This window comes from Papaver somniferum, chromosome 7 (genome assembly GCF_003573695.1).
Source record: "Papaver somniferum cultivar HN1 chromosome 7, ASM357369v1, whole genome shotgun sequence".
NCBI classification, from domain to species: Eukaryota; Viridiplantae; Streptophyta; class Magnoliopsida; order Ranunculales; family Papaveraceae; genus Papaver; species Papaver somniferum.
The window spans coordinates 83592096-83610466 of record NC_039364.1 but is presented as its reverse complement, the minus strand read 5'-3'; the positions used below and the strand labels follow the sequence as shown (position 1 = coordinate 83610466).

Here is an 18371-nt window from a genome sequence, read left to right as displayed (position 1 = left end):
ACTCTTTGTTGGGACATTCTTAAAGAGGATTTCTTAAATATTCTCAAAGAGCTGCAAGAGAGGAATTTTTTGGATTGGAGGTTGAAAAATACTTTTATTGCTTTGATTCGTAAGAAGGACTGTATTGAGGAGATTAAAGACTTAAGGCCAATAAGTCTTGTGCATGGGGCTTATAAAGTTGTATCCAAAATTTTGGCAGAAAGGTTTAAGCTTACTCTTCCAACAATTATCTCTTCTCAACAATCAGCTTTTGTGAAAAAAAAGGCAAATTTTAGATGGTGTTTTGATAGCTAATGAGCTCATAGATTCTAGAATTAGAAGTGGAAAACCAGGTCTATTGTGCAAAGTTGATTTTGAGAAGGCATTTGATCATGTTAACTGGAATTTTTTGGATGATATGTTCAAGTTGATGGGTTTTGGAGAAATATGGAGAAATTGGATTAAATGTTGTGTTGAATATGTCAGGTTTGCAGTGCTTATAAATGGTAGTGCATAAAAGTAACAAGGGCATAAGAAAAGGTGACCCTATTTCACCTTTCTTATTCTTGTTAGTTGGAGAAGCTCTTACTTTCATGATAAAGAAGGCTCAAGAAGAAGGTTTATTATCTGGTTTTCAAGCTAAATCTGATGGGACAGTTATTAGTCATCTTCAATTTTCTGATGACACCCTAATCTTTTTGGATGCTGATGTAGAACAAGTTAAGAATCTCAGATTAATTCTCCTTTCTTTTGAGATGCTGACGGGTTTGAAGATTGACTTTGCCAAAAGTCAGATATTTGGTGTTTGTTTTGATGGTGATTTATCTGTCTTTTCATCTATTTTGGGTTGCTACAGTAGTGTTTTTCTTACAATTTATATTGGTTTGCCTCTTGGAGATAAATGTGGAGGTGTAGCTAAACGGGACAGGATTACTGAGAAGTTTATTGCTAAGCTTGCTGGTTGGAAGAAGACTTTATTGTCAAGAGCATGTAAAATAACTTTGATTAAAAGTGTCTTAGCCAGTCTTCCTATCTATTACATGTCCCTTTTTGAGATGTCTGCTTTTGTTATTAAGAAGTTAGAAAAGATCATGAGAGACTTCTTATGGAATGACAATATAGGAAGTAAAAAATTCATTTAGTGAAATGGAGAGCTCTTAATAGAAGGAAGAAATTTGGTGGCCTTGGTATTAAAAGTCTCAAACAAATAAATCATGCTTTACTGTCAAAATGGACTTGGAGATTTGCAACTGAAGATTCAGCTCTTTGGAGAAGTATTGTTGCTGAGAAGTATGGTGTTGATGCATCTCAGTGGATTGTAAAACTGCAAAATGTACTTATGGCAGGTCCGTTTGGAGATCTATCATGAAGTTTAAATCCTCTGTGCTGAAGTTTGTTAAATCAAGGTTAATAATGGTATTTTTGTTAGGTTTTGGTATGACAATTGGATTTATGATTCTCCCATTAAAACTTGCTATCCAAACTTGTTTGCTCTCTCCAGAGAAAAGCATCTCTCAGTTTCAGAAATGTGTGTCACGGATGGTCCTTCTTATGTTTGGAACTTACATACTCCTACTAGGCTCAATGTTGTAGCTAGATTTGAGTATAATCTTCTTATTACGGATCTTGCTTCCTTCATATTCACTAATGATACAACATATGAATTGCAGTGGACTCTTACTAAGAGTAAAGTCTTTACAGTCAAGTCAGTTTATGAGAAAATATTTATGGAGGATGGCCTTATTCAACAGAGCTCTATTTTCACCTTCATCTGGAACCTTAAATGTCCTCCAAGAATTGGTTTCTTCTTGTGGCTTATTGCTCATAACAACCTCCCCACTATAGACTTGTTGAATTACAGGGGTATTGAAGTTCCTGTCACTTGTGTTTTTTGCAACTGTAATGAAACAAGTTCTCACTTACTGTTGCATTGCTCTTTTGCCAGAAAGGTTTGGGATACATTTTTGAATAAGTTGAAGCGGTTTTATTGTATGCAGGGGGAAATTATTCCTTCTTTGCAGGCTTAGAATTTAACTCAACACAATGCAGCAAGTTCTGATGTTGGAATTTGCTACTTGTAGCCATCATTTGGAGTATATGGAAGGAAAGGAACACAACAATCTTTATAGATACAAAAAACAACGCGCTTGATGTTGTCAACAAAGAAATTTATTGCTTGTTTTCATGGGCTCTTGCTATTAAGGAAATTGAGTATGTAAACTCATCAATTGTCATGTCAGATTGGTGCAACATCTATTTCATTCCTTTCTAGGATGGTAGCATGTTACCTCTTTTTTGTTTTTGTTTTTCCTTTGTACTTTGTTTAGCGCGGTATAGCCTTTATACTTTTTTATCAATGAACCTCTTCTTTACCGATCAAAAAAACAACAACTTGATATATCCAACTACTTTTAGTTCAAATGGTCGGGGTAGTCGACTAGCATTCCCATGTCCTCATGAATGAGTAAATTGGGCCGGGCCAGCACGTTTATGGCACAACACATCGCGTTAAAATTTAAGCACAACATGGCACATTACGTGCACAACACGTTAACTTAGTGTGTTGTGCCAGAAAGATACGCACATCAGCACGGCACAACACGTGGCACGTGTAAGCATGCGGCACAACACAGCACGACACGCGAAGAAAGCACGCCAATTTATGGATAAAATACAACGCAATACATTATATTTCATGTATATTTCACAAAAAAAAAAACCATAATTTTAGCAGGTTTTTAACATTTTATTTTGATTATGCTCATTAATTTCTATAATAATACATATACTAACTAAAATATCTGAAAAATATTTACTTTGGAAAACATAAAATAAGTGGGTTAGCACAGCATAACACGACACAACATGCACGTTTATTTTTCTGGCACAGCCCAGCACACCATTTAGCACGGCACAGCACAGCACATCTAAATCTCTGGCACATCCCAACACAACACGTTGCACGCTAAGCACGCGACTTCGTGGGTCGGGCTGTGCCGGGCCGTCACGTTTTACGCCTCATGCATCAACACTAGACAAACTCGATATCCAAATGGATCACTGAAGCAAATCTGCGGCCCTAATGCGCTGCTACTTTTTATGATACATGACGATGACGACACGAATATGAGTATTCATGTAAATCAAACTTAAAACGTTGAGCCATTCCTTATCTGCGTAGGTTAATGTAAGCGTGGCGCAAGAGTAACCATAAAAGTATGAACTGTATATATGGTGTTGTATACAAGAACATCGGTAAGCACACGTTACTTAAAAATGCTTCTCGGAAGAAGCTCGTGGAAAGAAGAGCGTAATATAACAATTTAAAAGCTTGACAGAATATATTGATGTTACATTCTTCATTGCACAGCATGGCCACGATACGATGCCTAATATGCAATAACAACACCGTGCAATTAAGGGTACATTATTTATATGTCCTTACTTTTGAAACCCAATAAATACATCCTTATACAATAATAAATATTTCCCTACTTTTTAATAACCTTATCCATTTAAAATTAGATTACCTTAATACCCTCACCCATATAATATTTTTCTTTATTTCAAAATCAAACAAATTTCTTCCTGTACCACTTCACCACCACCACTAGCACCACCACCACCAACATTCAACTATCATTCCACCACCACCGTTCAACAACCACCACCTACCAACCGCCACCACCACTCCTTCACCACCACTAGTCCGTCGCCGCCACCACCACTAGTTCGTCGCCGCCGTCACCGTCGCCGCCACCACTGGTTCTGATATTTTTGTATCAACAACAGTAGTTGATCCAAATAAAAATAGAACTAACAGTAAAAGTTGATCCAATTTAGGGGATCAACAATGGTAGTTGATCCAAGTAAACAGAGTCAACAACCAAAATTGACATAAAAAAATTGACATACGAATGACTGAACTTGGCGTGAGTCGAACACGCATCATCTGACATGGAGTCATTCATGCTACCATTGCTCCACAAATTCAACATTTGAAGAATTTACATCTATAAAAACCAAGCATTTAAACTACAAACATAATTATACTCATCTAAGGAAATGCAGTCACCATAGCAACAAGCACCAACACTATGTTGGAACATCCACCACCACTGCCGCAAACACAAACAACCACCACTACCACTATACCTTCCACCACCATTAAAAACATCCAATACAAATACAATTTATAATAGTGTCATTACCACCAACCTAAAAAATGGCGTCAACAACAGGAGTTGATCCCATAAATAGGATCAACAGCAGTAGTTGATCCCATAAAATTTGGATCAACAACAGTTTAGGGGAATCTTTCTCTAAAATGTAAAAAATGGTGTCCACAACAGTAGTTGATCCATAAAAAAATTGGGTCAACAAAAAGAGTTGATCCCATAAAAACATATTAGTTGTAGTAGATTTTCGTCTAAACATTCTGTTAGTTCACATTTAGTTCCCATTCAAAATTAGTTCTCTTATATCTCATTAATTCTTAAGCATTCAAAAATCCAAATAGAGAACATATAAAAAATAAAAGAAAATCTCATTTAGGAACAGTTCATGCGAATAAATTCAATTAGAATTTTGAAATTTAACAAGCACTGATAGCAATCTCATGACCGTGACTTGCAGACATTATTAGAAATGAAATTTTGAGAAAGGGGGTGCTTACCCAACTGCAACTTTGAATCAAGTCCAAAAAAACACCGTAATAATAACACTTTCCTAGATGAAGAAAATAAAATTGAAAATGCTGATGCTAAATTAGTAACAAAGCTAATAACCCTCTTCAAAGTAATCAAAACTTACCATATCACCACCACCAGTAGCTCAAAACCCCAACCCTAGATTCATCAATTTAACCACCACCACCACCAGAAACTAGTTCAGATCAAGGGAATACACAAGTGAAAACCTAAATCTCCGTCTTAAACTCACATATATCACCGTCTTCTTCTCCAGCAGGAAGTCCTCTCTTCTAAATCAAATATTCATCTTAATCAAAAAAGAGAGGGCTTCCTGCTGGAGAAGAAGACGGTGATAATGAGAGAGTATTTTGGATCTGATACATTTAAAAATAACGTTGGTGGTGACGAGATGATGATGGTAATGGTGGTGGTGGTGGCGGCGATAGAGATGGTGGTCGTAGGGGTGGTGGTGACGATGAAGATGGTGGTGGTGGGTTTGGTTTGATTTTCGACTGAAGATCTCTCCGTCAATCTCAAAATTCTGCTCTCTCAAATATGTTTCTCTCTCACTCTGAAATGATGGCGGTGGTGGGAGCGATGGAGATTTTTCTATGCCGTATAAAAAAGAAAAGAAGAAAAATAAAGTAAGAGCGAAAGGTTAAATAAGGAATGATTAAAATTTAGATTTTAGATAAAAATATCAATTATGCCATTAGGGATATTTATAAAGTCTGTTAGGGATATTTGTAGAGGCCCAATAGAAATAGGGATAGTTATTCAATTTCCACTACCATTAAGTATGTTTACTTGATAAAAGGTTCGGGCTCAACCAAACACTAGGATTGCTATCAAGTAAATAAGAATTAACGTTTGTGTATTTTATTTTTGATTATAATAAAATAATTATAATTGCGGAAATAGAAAAGTAAAAGACACAACAAGATTTTGTTAACGAGGAAACCGCAGATGCAGAAAAACCCCGGGACCTTGTCCAGAATTGAATACTCTCAGGATAAAGCCACTATACAAAATCTAAACCAACTTCGTATAGTTGAGACCAAGAAACTAAACCTATAGTTCACCTAGTTCCGTTTGTATCCCTGCGCCTCCAACTTGCAATAAGTCACGCACTTGGAACAATTCCTTTGGTTCGTATTCCAAATAGTAAAGGAACAAAAAATATGTTTGGTAACAACTCTTTTCAACCAAGTGATATGAGTTCATCAAAAGGATCTTCTGTTTATCTCAATAAACTCATTTGTCAGGTCCTTAGATCTATCCAATAACAATTACCAAAGTAATTTTCAAGATTTTGCAATCAATACTTTTAATCAAAAAGAATTGTATTGATGTCGATCTACTCAACTAATTAATCCAATCTATCACAAAGATAAACCGATTATAGTTGGATCCTTTTCCAGCCGAAACAAGTATTGTGCACACCAAAGATTATGAACCCAAATATCTTTTTTGTCTTCAAATCTCCTTTGATCTTCAATAAACACCTGCACACAATCAACTTGAATCTCTTGTGATAAATCACACACAGAATGGAGTCTGTTAACAATGGATTATCACAAGACTCTTTAGAACTACAAACAGTCTAAAGATCCCCGTCGAAACTTCGATCTCGTTTGAGTGAATCTTATATCAGAAGAGAAGATTCTCAAGCAGAAACAAACTAGGTGCAATCAAAGTTCAACAACCGCTAGTCAATCAAATCAATCGAAAACTAATAATTAACTGCAATTATCTAGTTTCCCACCAACGGTACTAATAGAGCTTCTCAATCCCAAATAAGTCTTTAAACCGAGCGGTCGTAAGAGATTTCGCCTAATTAGGTTACTTTCCTCCCCGAATAGGCGGTTCCACCAGTAACAACACAACTAGGTAGTTTTGCTGGCTCTGAGGATTAGTTTGCTTGAAATGCAAACTTCAATATTTATAGACCAAGGAAGTCTGGACACCAAGGAATTTCCAAAACCGAAAATATTCTCAAGATACACAATATATTTCCAAATTCGGTTTCCATAATTCCTAGAAATGATGTGTCCAAATATTAACCGAAATCTCAGTAGAAAATCTCCAATTAGTAAATGAACATTACCAATTTTTATTTTCTAAAGATATGCATTTTAATTGCTGGAAATTAAAAGCATATAAAACTAAAAACCTAAATTAAAAGATTCTCAATTTATTTCGATCCGGTATTCACCTTTAGTTATTAAGGAATATATTTGAACAATAAAAGATAAGCGTTACTGCACATGTTCAAAGTATGTCGACATCTTTACTTAGTAAATCCTTATTCATATTTACTATCTTGGAACCGATTTGTCACACTTCCAAAACGAGTTTAGAATTGGTTCATCTGACTTCCAAGAACTATGTGATTGATTATCCTATCAAATCACCAAACATGGTTTCACGGTTCTACCAAAACAAGTTTCGGTTCTACCTCCATGTGGGTACTAGAATTAGTCACGCTAGTTACCAAAAACTTGGTTGACTAGGTACTAGGATCGGTTTCCACATATATATGGTATCTAACTTGTATTTGGTGCACATGTCCATAGGATCGGTTCCCAATAACTAGAAACTTGTTGCACATGTTCATAGGACCGGTTCCAAATAACTAGAAACTTGGTGCACCTCTTACAAAAATCGATTCCCATTTTGTGATCGGTTGCACCTCTTACTAGGATCGGTCCCCCAATGTCTAAAGTTGGTCATACCAATTACAACAAATCAATCATACCATCTCAGGTGATTACTTAAGATCGGTTTCACTAATAAAAGTCATACCAATACATAAGTTAGGCCTTGTGAATATTTTCACCAAGAACATAAGCAATTCATGAACGGTTATACTAAACACCCATATTGGTAATTCAAAAAAATTGCAACGAATAACAATACCAATAAGCCTAGCGATTTTCCTTTCGATTCACAAAACAAGTTCATGAATGTAATTCCTTTAAATGAATGTAAAACATTGTTTCCTAGGACGAAAACTTCACCTCATACCCATACATAATCACAATAGCATTCAAACGATTATGGCGATGTCTTATATACGAAGTTCAAAAGATAAGCATTATACTTCGTATTGTATTGCTTAATACTACGTCTAACTAGAGTATAATCATTCACAGCTTCGCAGTTATGTTTTCAATATGCACGACTTGAAAGATACGTTGGAGAATGAAACAAATTAAGTCAAATATTGCTAACCTCAAGTGGAAGGATGATGTCATCGTTGTAGCTCCTTACTTCTTCACATTCTTCAAGTCTTCACGTAATACTTGTAATATCTCACATCCTAATACATTCAAGCTAACCTATACGAAGTTGACTCTAGTAAATAATCAAGCGACTATTTAAATGAGTTTTGGTTCACTAAAATATGACAATCAAACTTGACATGCCAACGCTTGGTGGGTTCAACCGAGCTATGCTCTAACAGGGGAGAGTTCTTAATTGAACTTGTGCTTAATTGCCAAATCTTTGTGGGGAGTGCGGCTGTGGAATATTTTAGGGGTTATCTTGTATCTTTATAAACTCCTTGATGAATGCATTTAGTTTCGACTATATGTTTGCATCTAAAAAGTTTACATGTACTTTCTTTTGGTCATGAAGTGTCTCTATCGAAATTTCATTAATCCCACTAATTCACACTACAAATACATATGGTTTTCGGATCATTATGTAAGGGGGAGTGGTTTTCATGTGAGATGAAGTATTGACTAAGGGGGAGTGATACATATCACCATAGTATTGTTGTCGAAGTTGTGATACAATTGAACTTTGATGTTGTGTAATAATACTTTGACATTGTGTAACAATGATTGAGAGCTATTGTTTTCTTATTGCTATGGCTACGGATCTTCAACAACAATGATGCTGAATTAAATACCTTTGGAATCATTTGAGTACTTGGAAGTGACGAAAATTTCGAGTAATGTTGAAGAACCAAGGACATCAAGCATGTGGATGAGAAGTTGCAAAGTTTATTTATTTTGTATTTCATATGTATTGATAGTTTTGTCACTAAATTGACAAAGGAGAGATTGTTTGAGCACTGCTCGGTCGAACTCGCAAACGTTGCTATCTCAAGCTTGTTTGTCAAGTTTAGTTGCCAAAACTATAAGTCTTGATTTCTAGTCTACTTATAGCTAAGTCTCGGACTAGGATAGTAAGTATAGTTGAGCTCTAGACTCCACGGCGTTCATCATGCAAAGACGAAGAACTACTCAAGGAATTGGTGGATCTTCATCGACAAAAAGGTATGTGGAGACTTGAACTTATCTATCACTCAAAATTCTATCTATTCTATTTCCTATATTGAGACAAAAGTCGTATTGCTATATAGACTTCGATTATACACATTTGCTATTTCGAGCCGAGTTTATCTCGCTTATCTATTTCTCGAAATATGTGTTGGTAAGCTTTCTATTTGGCCAAGTTCATCTTTACTCGCGATGAAAGTCATGTTGATTATTTCAATCTCTTGAAAATCGCTTTGATGAAAAATAGTTTGTGAATAACAACTATATAACATCCTCTAAGAATGTTTCAGTGATTGAAATGAGAGTTTAGAATATATAACCATGAATGGATATAAACATTTTATGTGAACTCATACTTGTGTAAGTCCAAAATCCTTGAACCAAAGTATGCGTACTTTACTGGTTTAGGATGATCAAAGCTAAGTCCGCATACATGTACGCGTACTGTCTGAAGTTCACATCCCGTGAATTTCTGCTGGAGTTTGTGAACTAAAAACAAGCTCAATCCGGGTACTTAAGTATGTGTACCGGTATGCGTACTTAAGTGGGTTATTTCCTAAAAACGGTTTATTCGTGAACTAAAACATTTATAAATTAAGGAATGCAATTTTTGCAAACCGTGGATATAATGTTCATGAATCGATTCAAGTGAATCAATATCTTTTTTGCTTTGATTATGTCTTGTGTACCTCTATGAGATCTAAGCAATTGAACAACTCTCTAACTAGTTCTTTTGGGTCATTTGAACTAGTGATAGTGAAGATGAATAAAGTTGATATGAAATTTCTCATATGGCTAACCATTGGTTAACGATTGTTGAACCAACTAGGTGTACACGTTTAGGTACGGTTACTCAAACCTAAATGAAGTTACATTTCATTTGTGTATAACAAGCTAAGTTCGATCTAACGGTTGAAAGATAGTCGCTTGAATCTAATCAGGTTTTCATCTAACGGTGAATATTGAATACTTTGTTACCAAGGTAACTTAGATGCAAACCCTGATTTGGAGACTATATAAAGGAGAACTCTAGAAACTGGGAAACCTAATCCCCACACCTCATGTGTGATACTAGTTGTATAAGCTAGAGTCGAATCTCATTTAACCTTAGGTTTCTCTCGAGACCCTGTAGGTTAACGATTTGAAGACTTCATTGGGATTGTGAAGCCAGACCCAACTATTTTCTCTATAGTTGCGTGATGTGATCTTGATGTTTCTATCGTATTTGAGTACAATCGTAAGATTGGTTTGAGATTAATTTCTCCGATAGGTAAGATAGAAAAGTAGTCACAAACACCTTCGTCTAATCGTTTGTGATTCCAAAATATCCTGTTTCGCTAGTCGATTAAGATTATTGTGAGGTGATTGATATTTCTAGGTTGTTCTTCGGGAAAATAAGTCTGGTATATCAATTGGTTCCTGTTCACCTTGATTTATCACTACTTTGACTACGGTACCAATAAAATCAGATAAACCAAAACCAAATAGCCCCTGGAAGGAACATAAAAAAAATGCATCACCTTGTGGCGCTTCCACGATTGGACCTGGTCTTGATGGTGGAGTTAGAATTTTTGTTGAGTTTGGAATCTGTTTTTTAAGTTACGAATACTTTTTTATTACAGCTACCAATTTAGCTAGGCTGCTAGAATCAGGAAGAGTTAGAGTTCGGGCTAGCCGGGCAAAGATAAGGTTTATCTATGGCCGGGTCATAGACAGGTTAAGGGTCCGCGACATAATCTCTGTCATGTAAAAAACCGGACGATCTCAATCGCTCTTTGATCTACATACATATACACCACCTTTCCTTAAAAAATTGAACAACGGATAGACATCTATTAAAAATAATACGTAACTTATATTAAGTCCTCAAACTTAATCATTAATTACTTCCTTTTGTATCTTTAAATTTGTACAAGAGAATTGGCAGAGTGGCAGTAGTTTATACAGAGATTACATTTTAAGTGCGAAACTATACAAAACCTTGGGATCAGTTACCCTCTTTGGCATTAGTTGAGACTTAGAGTTTGTTTGTTTTCCTTAGATGAGAGATACAAAAAGAAAATCTTGTATATTTATTATATTAAAGGTTACAAAATATATTTGTTGGAGCACCTAATACATAAGATATATGAAGCTAGAAGATATAAAAAAAAATATTTGGTGATGTTCTTGGTACCCTTTCCTTTTTAATTATTATGATGATATGGATTTTCAGCAAGTACAAACCGAACACATGCATAATCGAAGGAATTAAAGATTCAAGAAGTCAAGAAGCATAGTGGAATTAGAGTATAATTTTTTTTTGAAGTCCATATGTAAGTTGGTTTTGTCACTAAAATTGACAAAGGATGAAATTTTTAGAGCATTGATTGGTTAAAACTACTGGGGTTGGTATATAAAGTTAACAATAAAATTTAGATGCCGAACCACATTCTTGATTCGGTCCATTACTATAAGGAAACTCAAGCTCGTCAACGCTGTTTGACCAGTCTAGAGATGATCAAGAGATAGTTTAACCGCTAATGAATCGATTAGTTAATATAGATTTTAATTATTGGAGATTAATCTAATAACGATCTAGATACGAAACTAGTATCACTAGATAGATCTCGAAAAGTTATGCGAAATAGACTACCTGAACGTGTCACTCGGACACCGAACGAAGAAGAAATCACTTGAATCGTGAGAAGGGAATATTAGACTTTTTGTAGAGAACCGACCTGGCTGCCCTTATCCAACTTCAGGGTGCCTCTATAATTTCGTTGGTCTTATCAACAAAACCAACCCAAGAGTAATAATTCTTCTTCTTATCTTTTCTTTCTTCCTCATCTTCTTCTTTCTCTTTCCTTTCCTTGTTTCTCTGTTTCTGATCGAGTTTTGAGATTACAACGAATCCTATTTGAGGGTTTCAGTTATCCAAGATGATTAGATGAAAAAGATGATGGCGCTGAAGTTGTTTGATCTCAGGAAGAAGATTGCAGGGGTAAGTTAAATTTAGGGTTTTGAATTGATTTGATGTTTTGTATGAAACTAATTGTTAAATAGATCGATTATAGAGTGGGTCTGTTGTTATTTGAAGTGTATATGATTGTATGAAGTTTAATTTTAGATTCTCTAGGAATTTAGTTTCACAAGTTAGGGTTTCATTAATTTGGTGATTCAGATTAGATGAGGGAACTGAGTCTAATGATGGGTTCGAAGAAGAGTTGGGTTTGATCAAGTGTGAAACTTAATCAAAGAGTTGAAGGATTTGTAATTCAAGGAATTAGGAATTCCAGGGTGGTCTGAGAAGAATAGGTTGTTGTTAATTTGGGTTCCTAGAAGAAGAATTAGGTCAATGAATTACAGTTGAGGACAAGGATTATATGAAGAAGTGTTGATGAAATACAAGTTGCAGCTGAAATTAGAATAGTGGGGGTTGTAGTTGAGCTATAGATGTTTCACAATGAAGGATTAGTATGGATTACAGCTAAAGAAGTAGATGTTGGGTTGATGCAGATGGTGTTGGTGAGTTTAGAACAAGGTGTTGCAATTGTTGTGGTGTGATAGATGTCATGGACTACTTGTGTTGAAGATGCTGTTGCAGTTTGGATGTACAATTGTGACAGAAAGTATGCAATATATGGAAGAGATTGATCTGTAATGTGTGTGAAGAACTGGTGGTGATGAATCTGAAGAATTATTAACCCTGTAGAGAAGAGTTTGTATCTGAAGTAAAAAGAGTTTTTTATGTGTATTACTCTTAGAGCTAATTGGAAGGACAGTTGGAATGGTGTGGTGTAACGTGAAGTTGAATTACATGCAGTGATAGAGATGTTGTTGTTGAATCTGGTGCTGATATGGCAGGTGGTAATGAAGATGTCGGTAATTGGTGTTTTGGTGTTAAAATTGCAGTCTAGTGAAGTTTGGTATCAAGACATGGTGGTTCTTAGTGTATTGAGATTGCAGGTGTAGTGAACTGATGTTGGTGGTTGTGTATGGAGTTAGAAATAGTGGTGCATCTGAAGTTGCAGGTGATGTTATTTCCACAAATTGATGTTTGACTATGAAGTTGGAGGTTAAGAGTTATGCAGTAGAAAATATATATTGCAGGCTTGAAGTTATTTGTGTTTGTGGGTTATTTGGTTTTGGTTTTATAACTGAAGTATAGGATTCAGATCTAGTAGTAAGACCAGCTATAGTTAGAAGAGTTACAATCTAGCAGAGATCGTGGTATAATGCAAGTGGTGATGTTGCTTGTGTGGTGCTGTGGATTGTAGTATATAAGTCAAAGAGGTGTATGGAGTGTGCTAGTGATGAAATTTGTTGTTGGAAGTAAAATGAAGAGTATTTGGTGCTGGAATAGTAATTAGAAATGTATCTTTTGGTCTTAGTATGTTTGTTGCATTATGAGTGTGCATTAGAAGTTTGGCTTATGCAAAGGCTTTGGCCTGCTAGTCATCCCAGTCAGTTTAGTTGACTCAATATGTTTAGCCGATTTAGTGTAGCTGAATGAGTTAACTCATTGAGACTTGACTCAGTGGACCTTGACCGAATTGACCATTTGACCAGGACTTGGACGTTGACTGTCAGTTTGACTTGTGACAGTTAGTTGACCCCAATGGACCGGACCTTGTGTTAACGGGTCCGTATCAAGCCCGCGGGTAATGGGCTTGGGCTTAGTGCCATGTTTTCTTAGTTTGATATTTTGGACCCCTTACGGTCCGAATTATCCTTTGGTTCCTTCTACATAGTTGTATTCTTCTTAAAACTTATCTAATGGACTATATAATCAACCCAATTGAGTTAGTAAACCTTAGATATGTTAAAAATAAAGAATGAAAAGGTATAAATCCATAAATGGGTTTAGAACCATTAGATAGTTCACTTAGCCTATAACTAGAGAAATGTATGAGATTATGTTATGAGCCTTGTGTGTGCCTTTTGGCTAATTCCTAAGAGTGCTTGTATGATTAACAGTTAATCTTTATTAACAACGATCGACTCAAAGGATGAACCAGTGGATTGAGGTTCTCGAGGTAGGCATGGCTTGTCATCAAATCAGGTGGGAACTCTGTAACCTTCTTGTAATCATTGAGCATTCTTTCTATTGCGAGCATGATGAGTCTTTATTACTTTTGGCATGGTTGTGTGTTTTACTATCTATGTAAATGTAATATACGTTGTATGATTTCCCCGCAAGGAGTGTCTGTGATTCTCCACGGCTCTTTGCTAAGTTAAGTATGGCGGTTTCTTCCCTGTTTCGATAGTATATAAATAATATATAGTAGGGCGGCTTCTTCCCCGTTATAATATTACCTAGTAGGGTGGCTTCTTCATCGTTTCGTTATTATATATACTATTTTATTTTGGGGAAATCACTCGTGTGCATATTATACTTGTTTGTCTAACTTTCTGATCTTGATAGTAATATTCTGAATCATGGTTCGTATGAGCTCTCTGTGTGGACGATGTTATTATTATTGATTAGGGTTTCTCTCGCGTCGTCTTCTCCAATGAGTTTGGCGAGGTTAGAGTGACACTTGCTTCATGATGCATAAATAGCTGAATGATTAATTTATTTTTGTTTCTTTCGATTTATATTCTTTTAGAACTGTGAAGCATGTTAGTGATTACTTGAGAGTTGCATGTTTTCGTTGAGCCCCTTTTTGGGATGATGTGCTCATTCGTTCCCACTTCAGTTTCAGTATTCAGATAAAAAGGCGCACGTGAAGATATTCGTTTCTGTAGCGTAAAGTTTCAGCGAATTGAAGATGTTTATTTATAATTTTTATATTATACTTTCTCTGTATACAACACATGGTTATATTCGTATCACATGAGAGATCTTCATTTCTACTGTATCAGAGTGTATGAGTTTGCTTTTGGGCTTAGCTTATGTAGTCTAGATTCTTAAGATCGCTAATCTAGATTGTATGCTTCAATTAGCTTGTAATCCTATTAGCTAAGCAGGTTAAGTACTTGGGGCGTCACAATTACAGCAAGTTTTATACTAGATTAGGTTTAAGTAGTAGTTATTGAATCAAAGATATCGTTGAAGACTAATGATTGAAAATTACATGAAGACATCTATCTAGAACTTTATCAAAGTTCAGTAATAAATACTTAATTTTCTTGTTTGTTTTTTTTTTTGCTAAGAAAAAAGGATGTCATTAAAATGAGAGAAGGATTACAAGATATGGTTCACGAAGTGAGGTTATTCAACTTCCCATGAACCAGTTACACTCAGCCTTCTGCTATATTTAGCTGCAGAATCAACCTTAGAGTTATAATCTCTACTAATGTATTCGAATTTAAAGAAAGGTAAGTTGTTTGATAATACTAAACAATCATCTAAGATAGAACCGGCAGCCCAACTAATTTGAGATCCACTTTTACTCAAAATAGAAATAACATTCATAGAATCTAAAAAGGCGAGGGTACCCAAATATACCTCAAGCTTAAACTTTTCCTACTTATAAGTCATTTATCTGAAACTGATTGTCTATGGACAGAGTCAAGACAATGCAACTAATCGGTTCATACTTCGTGTGATCGTTTATGGATATGAGATCTAGACAATACAACAACGAAGTATGTTTACTTGATAAAAAAGATCGGACTTAACCAAACACAATAGGATTGCTCATCAAGTAAATAGGAATTAACATTTGTGTAATTTACTTTAATTATAATAAAACAATTATAATGCGGAAATATAAAGTAAATTACACAGCAAGATTTTGTTAACGAGGAGATCGCAAATGTAGAAAAACCCCGGGACCTTGTCCAGAATTGAATACTCTCAGGATTAATCCGCTACACAAAATTACACCAACTTCGTATAGTTGAGACCAAGCAACTAAACCTATAGTTCACCTAGTTCCGTCTGTATTCCCACGCCTCCAACTTATGAATAAGTCACGTACTTGGAACAATTCCTTTGGTTCGTATTCCAAACAGTAAAGGAACAACAAATCTGTTTGCTATCAACTCTCTTCAACCAAGTGATGTGAGTCGGACAAAGGCTCTTCTGTTTATCTTAACATAAACTCCTTTGTCAGGTTCTTAGATCTATCTTATGTTCAACTACTGAAGTAATTGTTAAGATTTTGCAATCAATACTTTTATTCACCAAGAATTGTATTGATGCCGATCTACACAACTAATCAATCAATCTACCACAAGGATAAACTGATTATAGTTGGATCCTCTTATACCGAAACAAGTATTGTGCACACCAAAGATTATGAACCCCAAATCAGAAATCTTCAATATCTTCTTTGTCTTCAAATATTCTTAGATCTTCAATAAACACCTGCACACAAAAACTTGAGTTTCTTGTGATCAATCACGCACATAACGGAGTCTGTTAACAATGGATTATCACAGGATCGTCTTTAGCACTAACAACAGTCTAAAGATCCATGTCGAAACTTCGATCTAGTTTGAGTGAATCTTATATCAGAAGAGAAGATTCTCAAGCATAAACAAACTCGGTGCAATCAAAGTTAAACCACCGTTAGTCAATCAAATCAATCGAAAACAAAAGATAAACCGCAATTATCTAGTTTTCCACCAACGATACTCGTAGAGTTTCTCAATCCCAAAAAATACTTTAAACTGAGCGGCCATAAGAGATTTCGCCTAATTAGGCTACTCTCCTCTCCGAATAGGCGGCTACACCAGTAAGAACATAACCGAGGAAGTTTGTTGTCACGAATGATTAGTTTGCTAGAAATGCAAACTTCAAGTATTTATAGACAAGGAAGTTTGGACACCAAGGAATTTCCAAAACCGAAAATATTCTCAAAGATATTCAATATATTCCAAATTCGGTTTCCATAATTCGTGTAAATGCTCTGTCCAAAATAATGACCGAAAATCTCTTTGGAAAATCTCAACTAGTAAATGCACATTACTAATTCTCATTTTCCTAAAATAAAATTAACAACGTTAATTAAAAGTTTTTTAACTTATTTATATTTCGATCCTGGGATTTTCTTCCTGTAGTATTAAGGAATAACTTTGAACAATAAAAGATAAACATTACTGTACGTGTTCAAAGTATGTCGACATCCTCACTTTGTAAGTCCTCTTTCATACTTACAACCTTGAAACCGACTTGCCACACTTCCAAACAAGTTTAGAATTGGTTCATCTGACTTTAAAGAACTATGTGTTTGATCAAAAACACTCAATCACAAATCATGGGTTTAACGGTTCTACCAGAAAAAATTTCGGTTCTACCTCCATGTGAGTACTGTGCATAGTCACACTATCTTTCCAAAATTCGATTGACTAGGTACTAGGATCGGTTCCCCACATATATATGGTATCTAACTTATATGTGTTCCACATGTCCATAGGATCGGTTCCCCTTTTCCTAAAACGTGTTGCACATGTCCATAGGATCGGTTCCACTTTCTGCTACAAACTTGCTGCACCTCATACAAGGATCGTTTCCCTTTGTGATGTGTTGCACCTCTTCATAGCATCGGTTCCCCTTTACCCAGATTCGGTTCCACAAATCACAAACTCGATCATACCATCTCAGGTGATTACTTAAGATCTGTTTCACTAATAAAAGTCATACCAATACATAAGTCAGGCCTTTGTGAATAGTTTTTGAAAAAGAGGGGGTCTAACAATACCACCCAATATTTCTCTTAGCAATCTGTATGGACTAACTCCGAAATACTTTGCTAGAGAATCAACTAGACAGTCAGAATCAATCTAGATTAAAGTATCTCAAGGAGTTAATATCTCTCTCTTGATTTGATTTTTACTCAAGCTAAAAACAATAGCGAGTCTTTATCAAATACAAGGAATAACTTGGACGGTCCAAAGACCAATATCCAAGGATCAATCAATATCAATCAACAACCAAAGGTTGGATTTCCAATTGATGATCTTAATGCACAACCTGTATTATTTCAATTATATAAAATATAATGCGAAAAAGAAATAACACAGACACCAGAAGTTTTGTTAACGAGGAAACCACAAATGCATAAAAATCCCGGGACCTAGTCCAGATTGGATACACACTGTATTAAGCCGCTACAGACACTAGCCTACTACAAGCTAACTTCGGACTGGACTATAGTTGAACCCCAATCAGTCTCCTACCGATTCGAGGTACAGTTGTACTCCTACGCCTCTGATCCCAGCAGGACAATGCGCACTTGATTCCCTTAGCTGATCTCACCCACAACTAAGAGTTGATGCAACCCAAAATCGCAGACTTGATAATAAACAAATCTGTCTCACACAGAAAAGTCTATCAAAGGATAAATCTGTCTCCCATAGAAAAACGCTAGGTTTTTGTTACGTCTTAAGATATAAAATCAAGGTGAACAGGAACCAATTGATAATCCGTTCTTATATTCCCGAAGAACAGCCTAGATTAATCAATCACCTCTCAACAATC

The 18371-nt window shown here is 35.6% G+C and overlaps 1 protein-coding gene and 1 long non-coding RNA gene across 2 annotated transcripts; both read left to right on the top strand.

Moving 5' to 3' along the window:
* Positions 1-482: 482 nt before the first annotated feature.
* Positions 483-1348, top strand: LOC113294851. The gene is made up of 2 exons (XM_026543227.1): positions 483-969; positions 1122-1348. The coding sequence occupies exons 1-2, from the start codon at positions 483-485 to the stop codon at positions 1346-1348; spliced, it is 714 nt and encodes a 237-aa protein (XP_026399012.1).
* Positions 1349-11762: 10414 nt separating this feature from the next.
* On the top strand, positions 11763-15078 carry LOC113297780. The gene is made up of 3 exons (XR_003333714.1): positions 11763-11942; positions 13919-14003; positions 14641-15078. It is a non-coding gene; the product is annotated as an uncharacterized LOC113297780 (long non-coding RNA).
* Positions 15079-18371: the final 3293 nt, after the last annotated feature.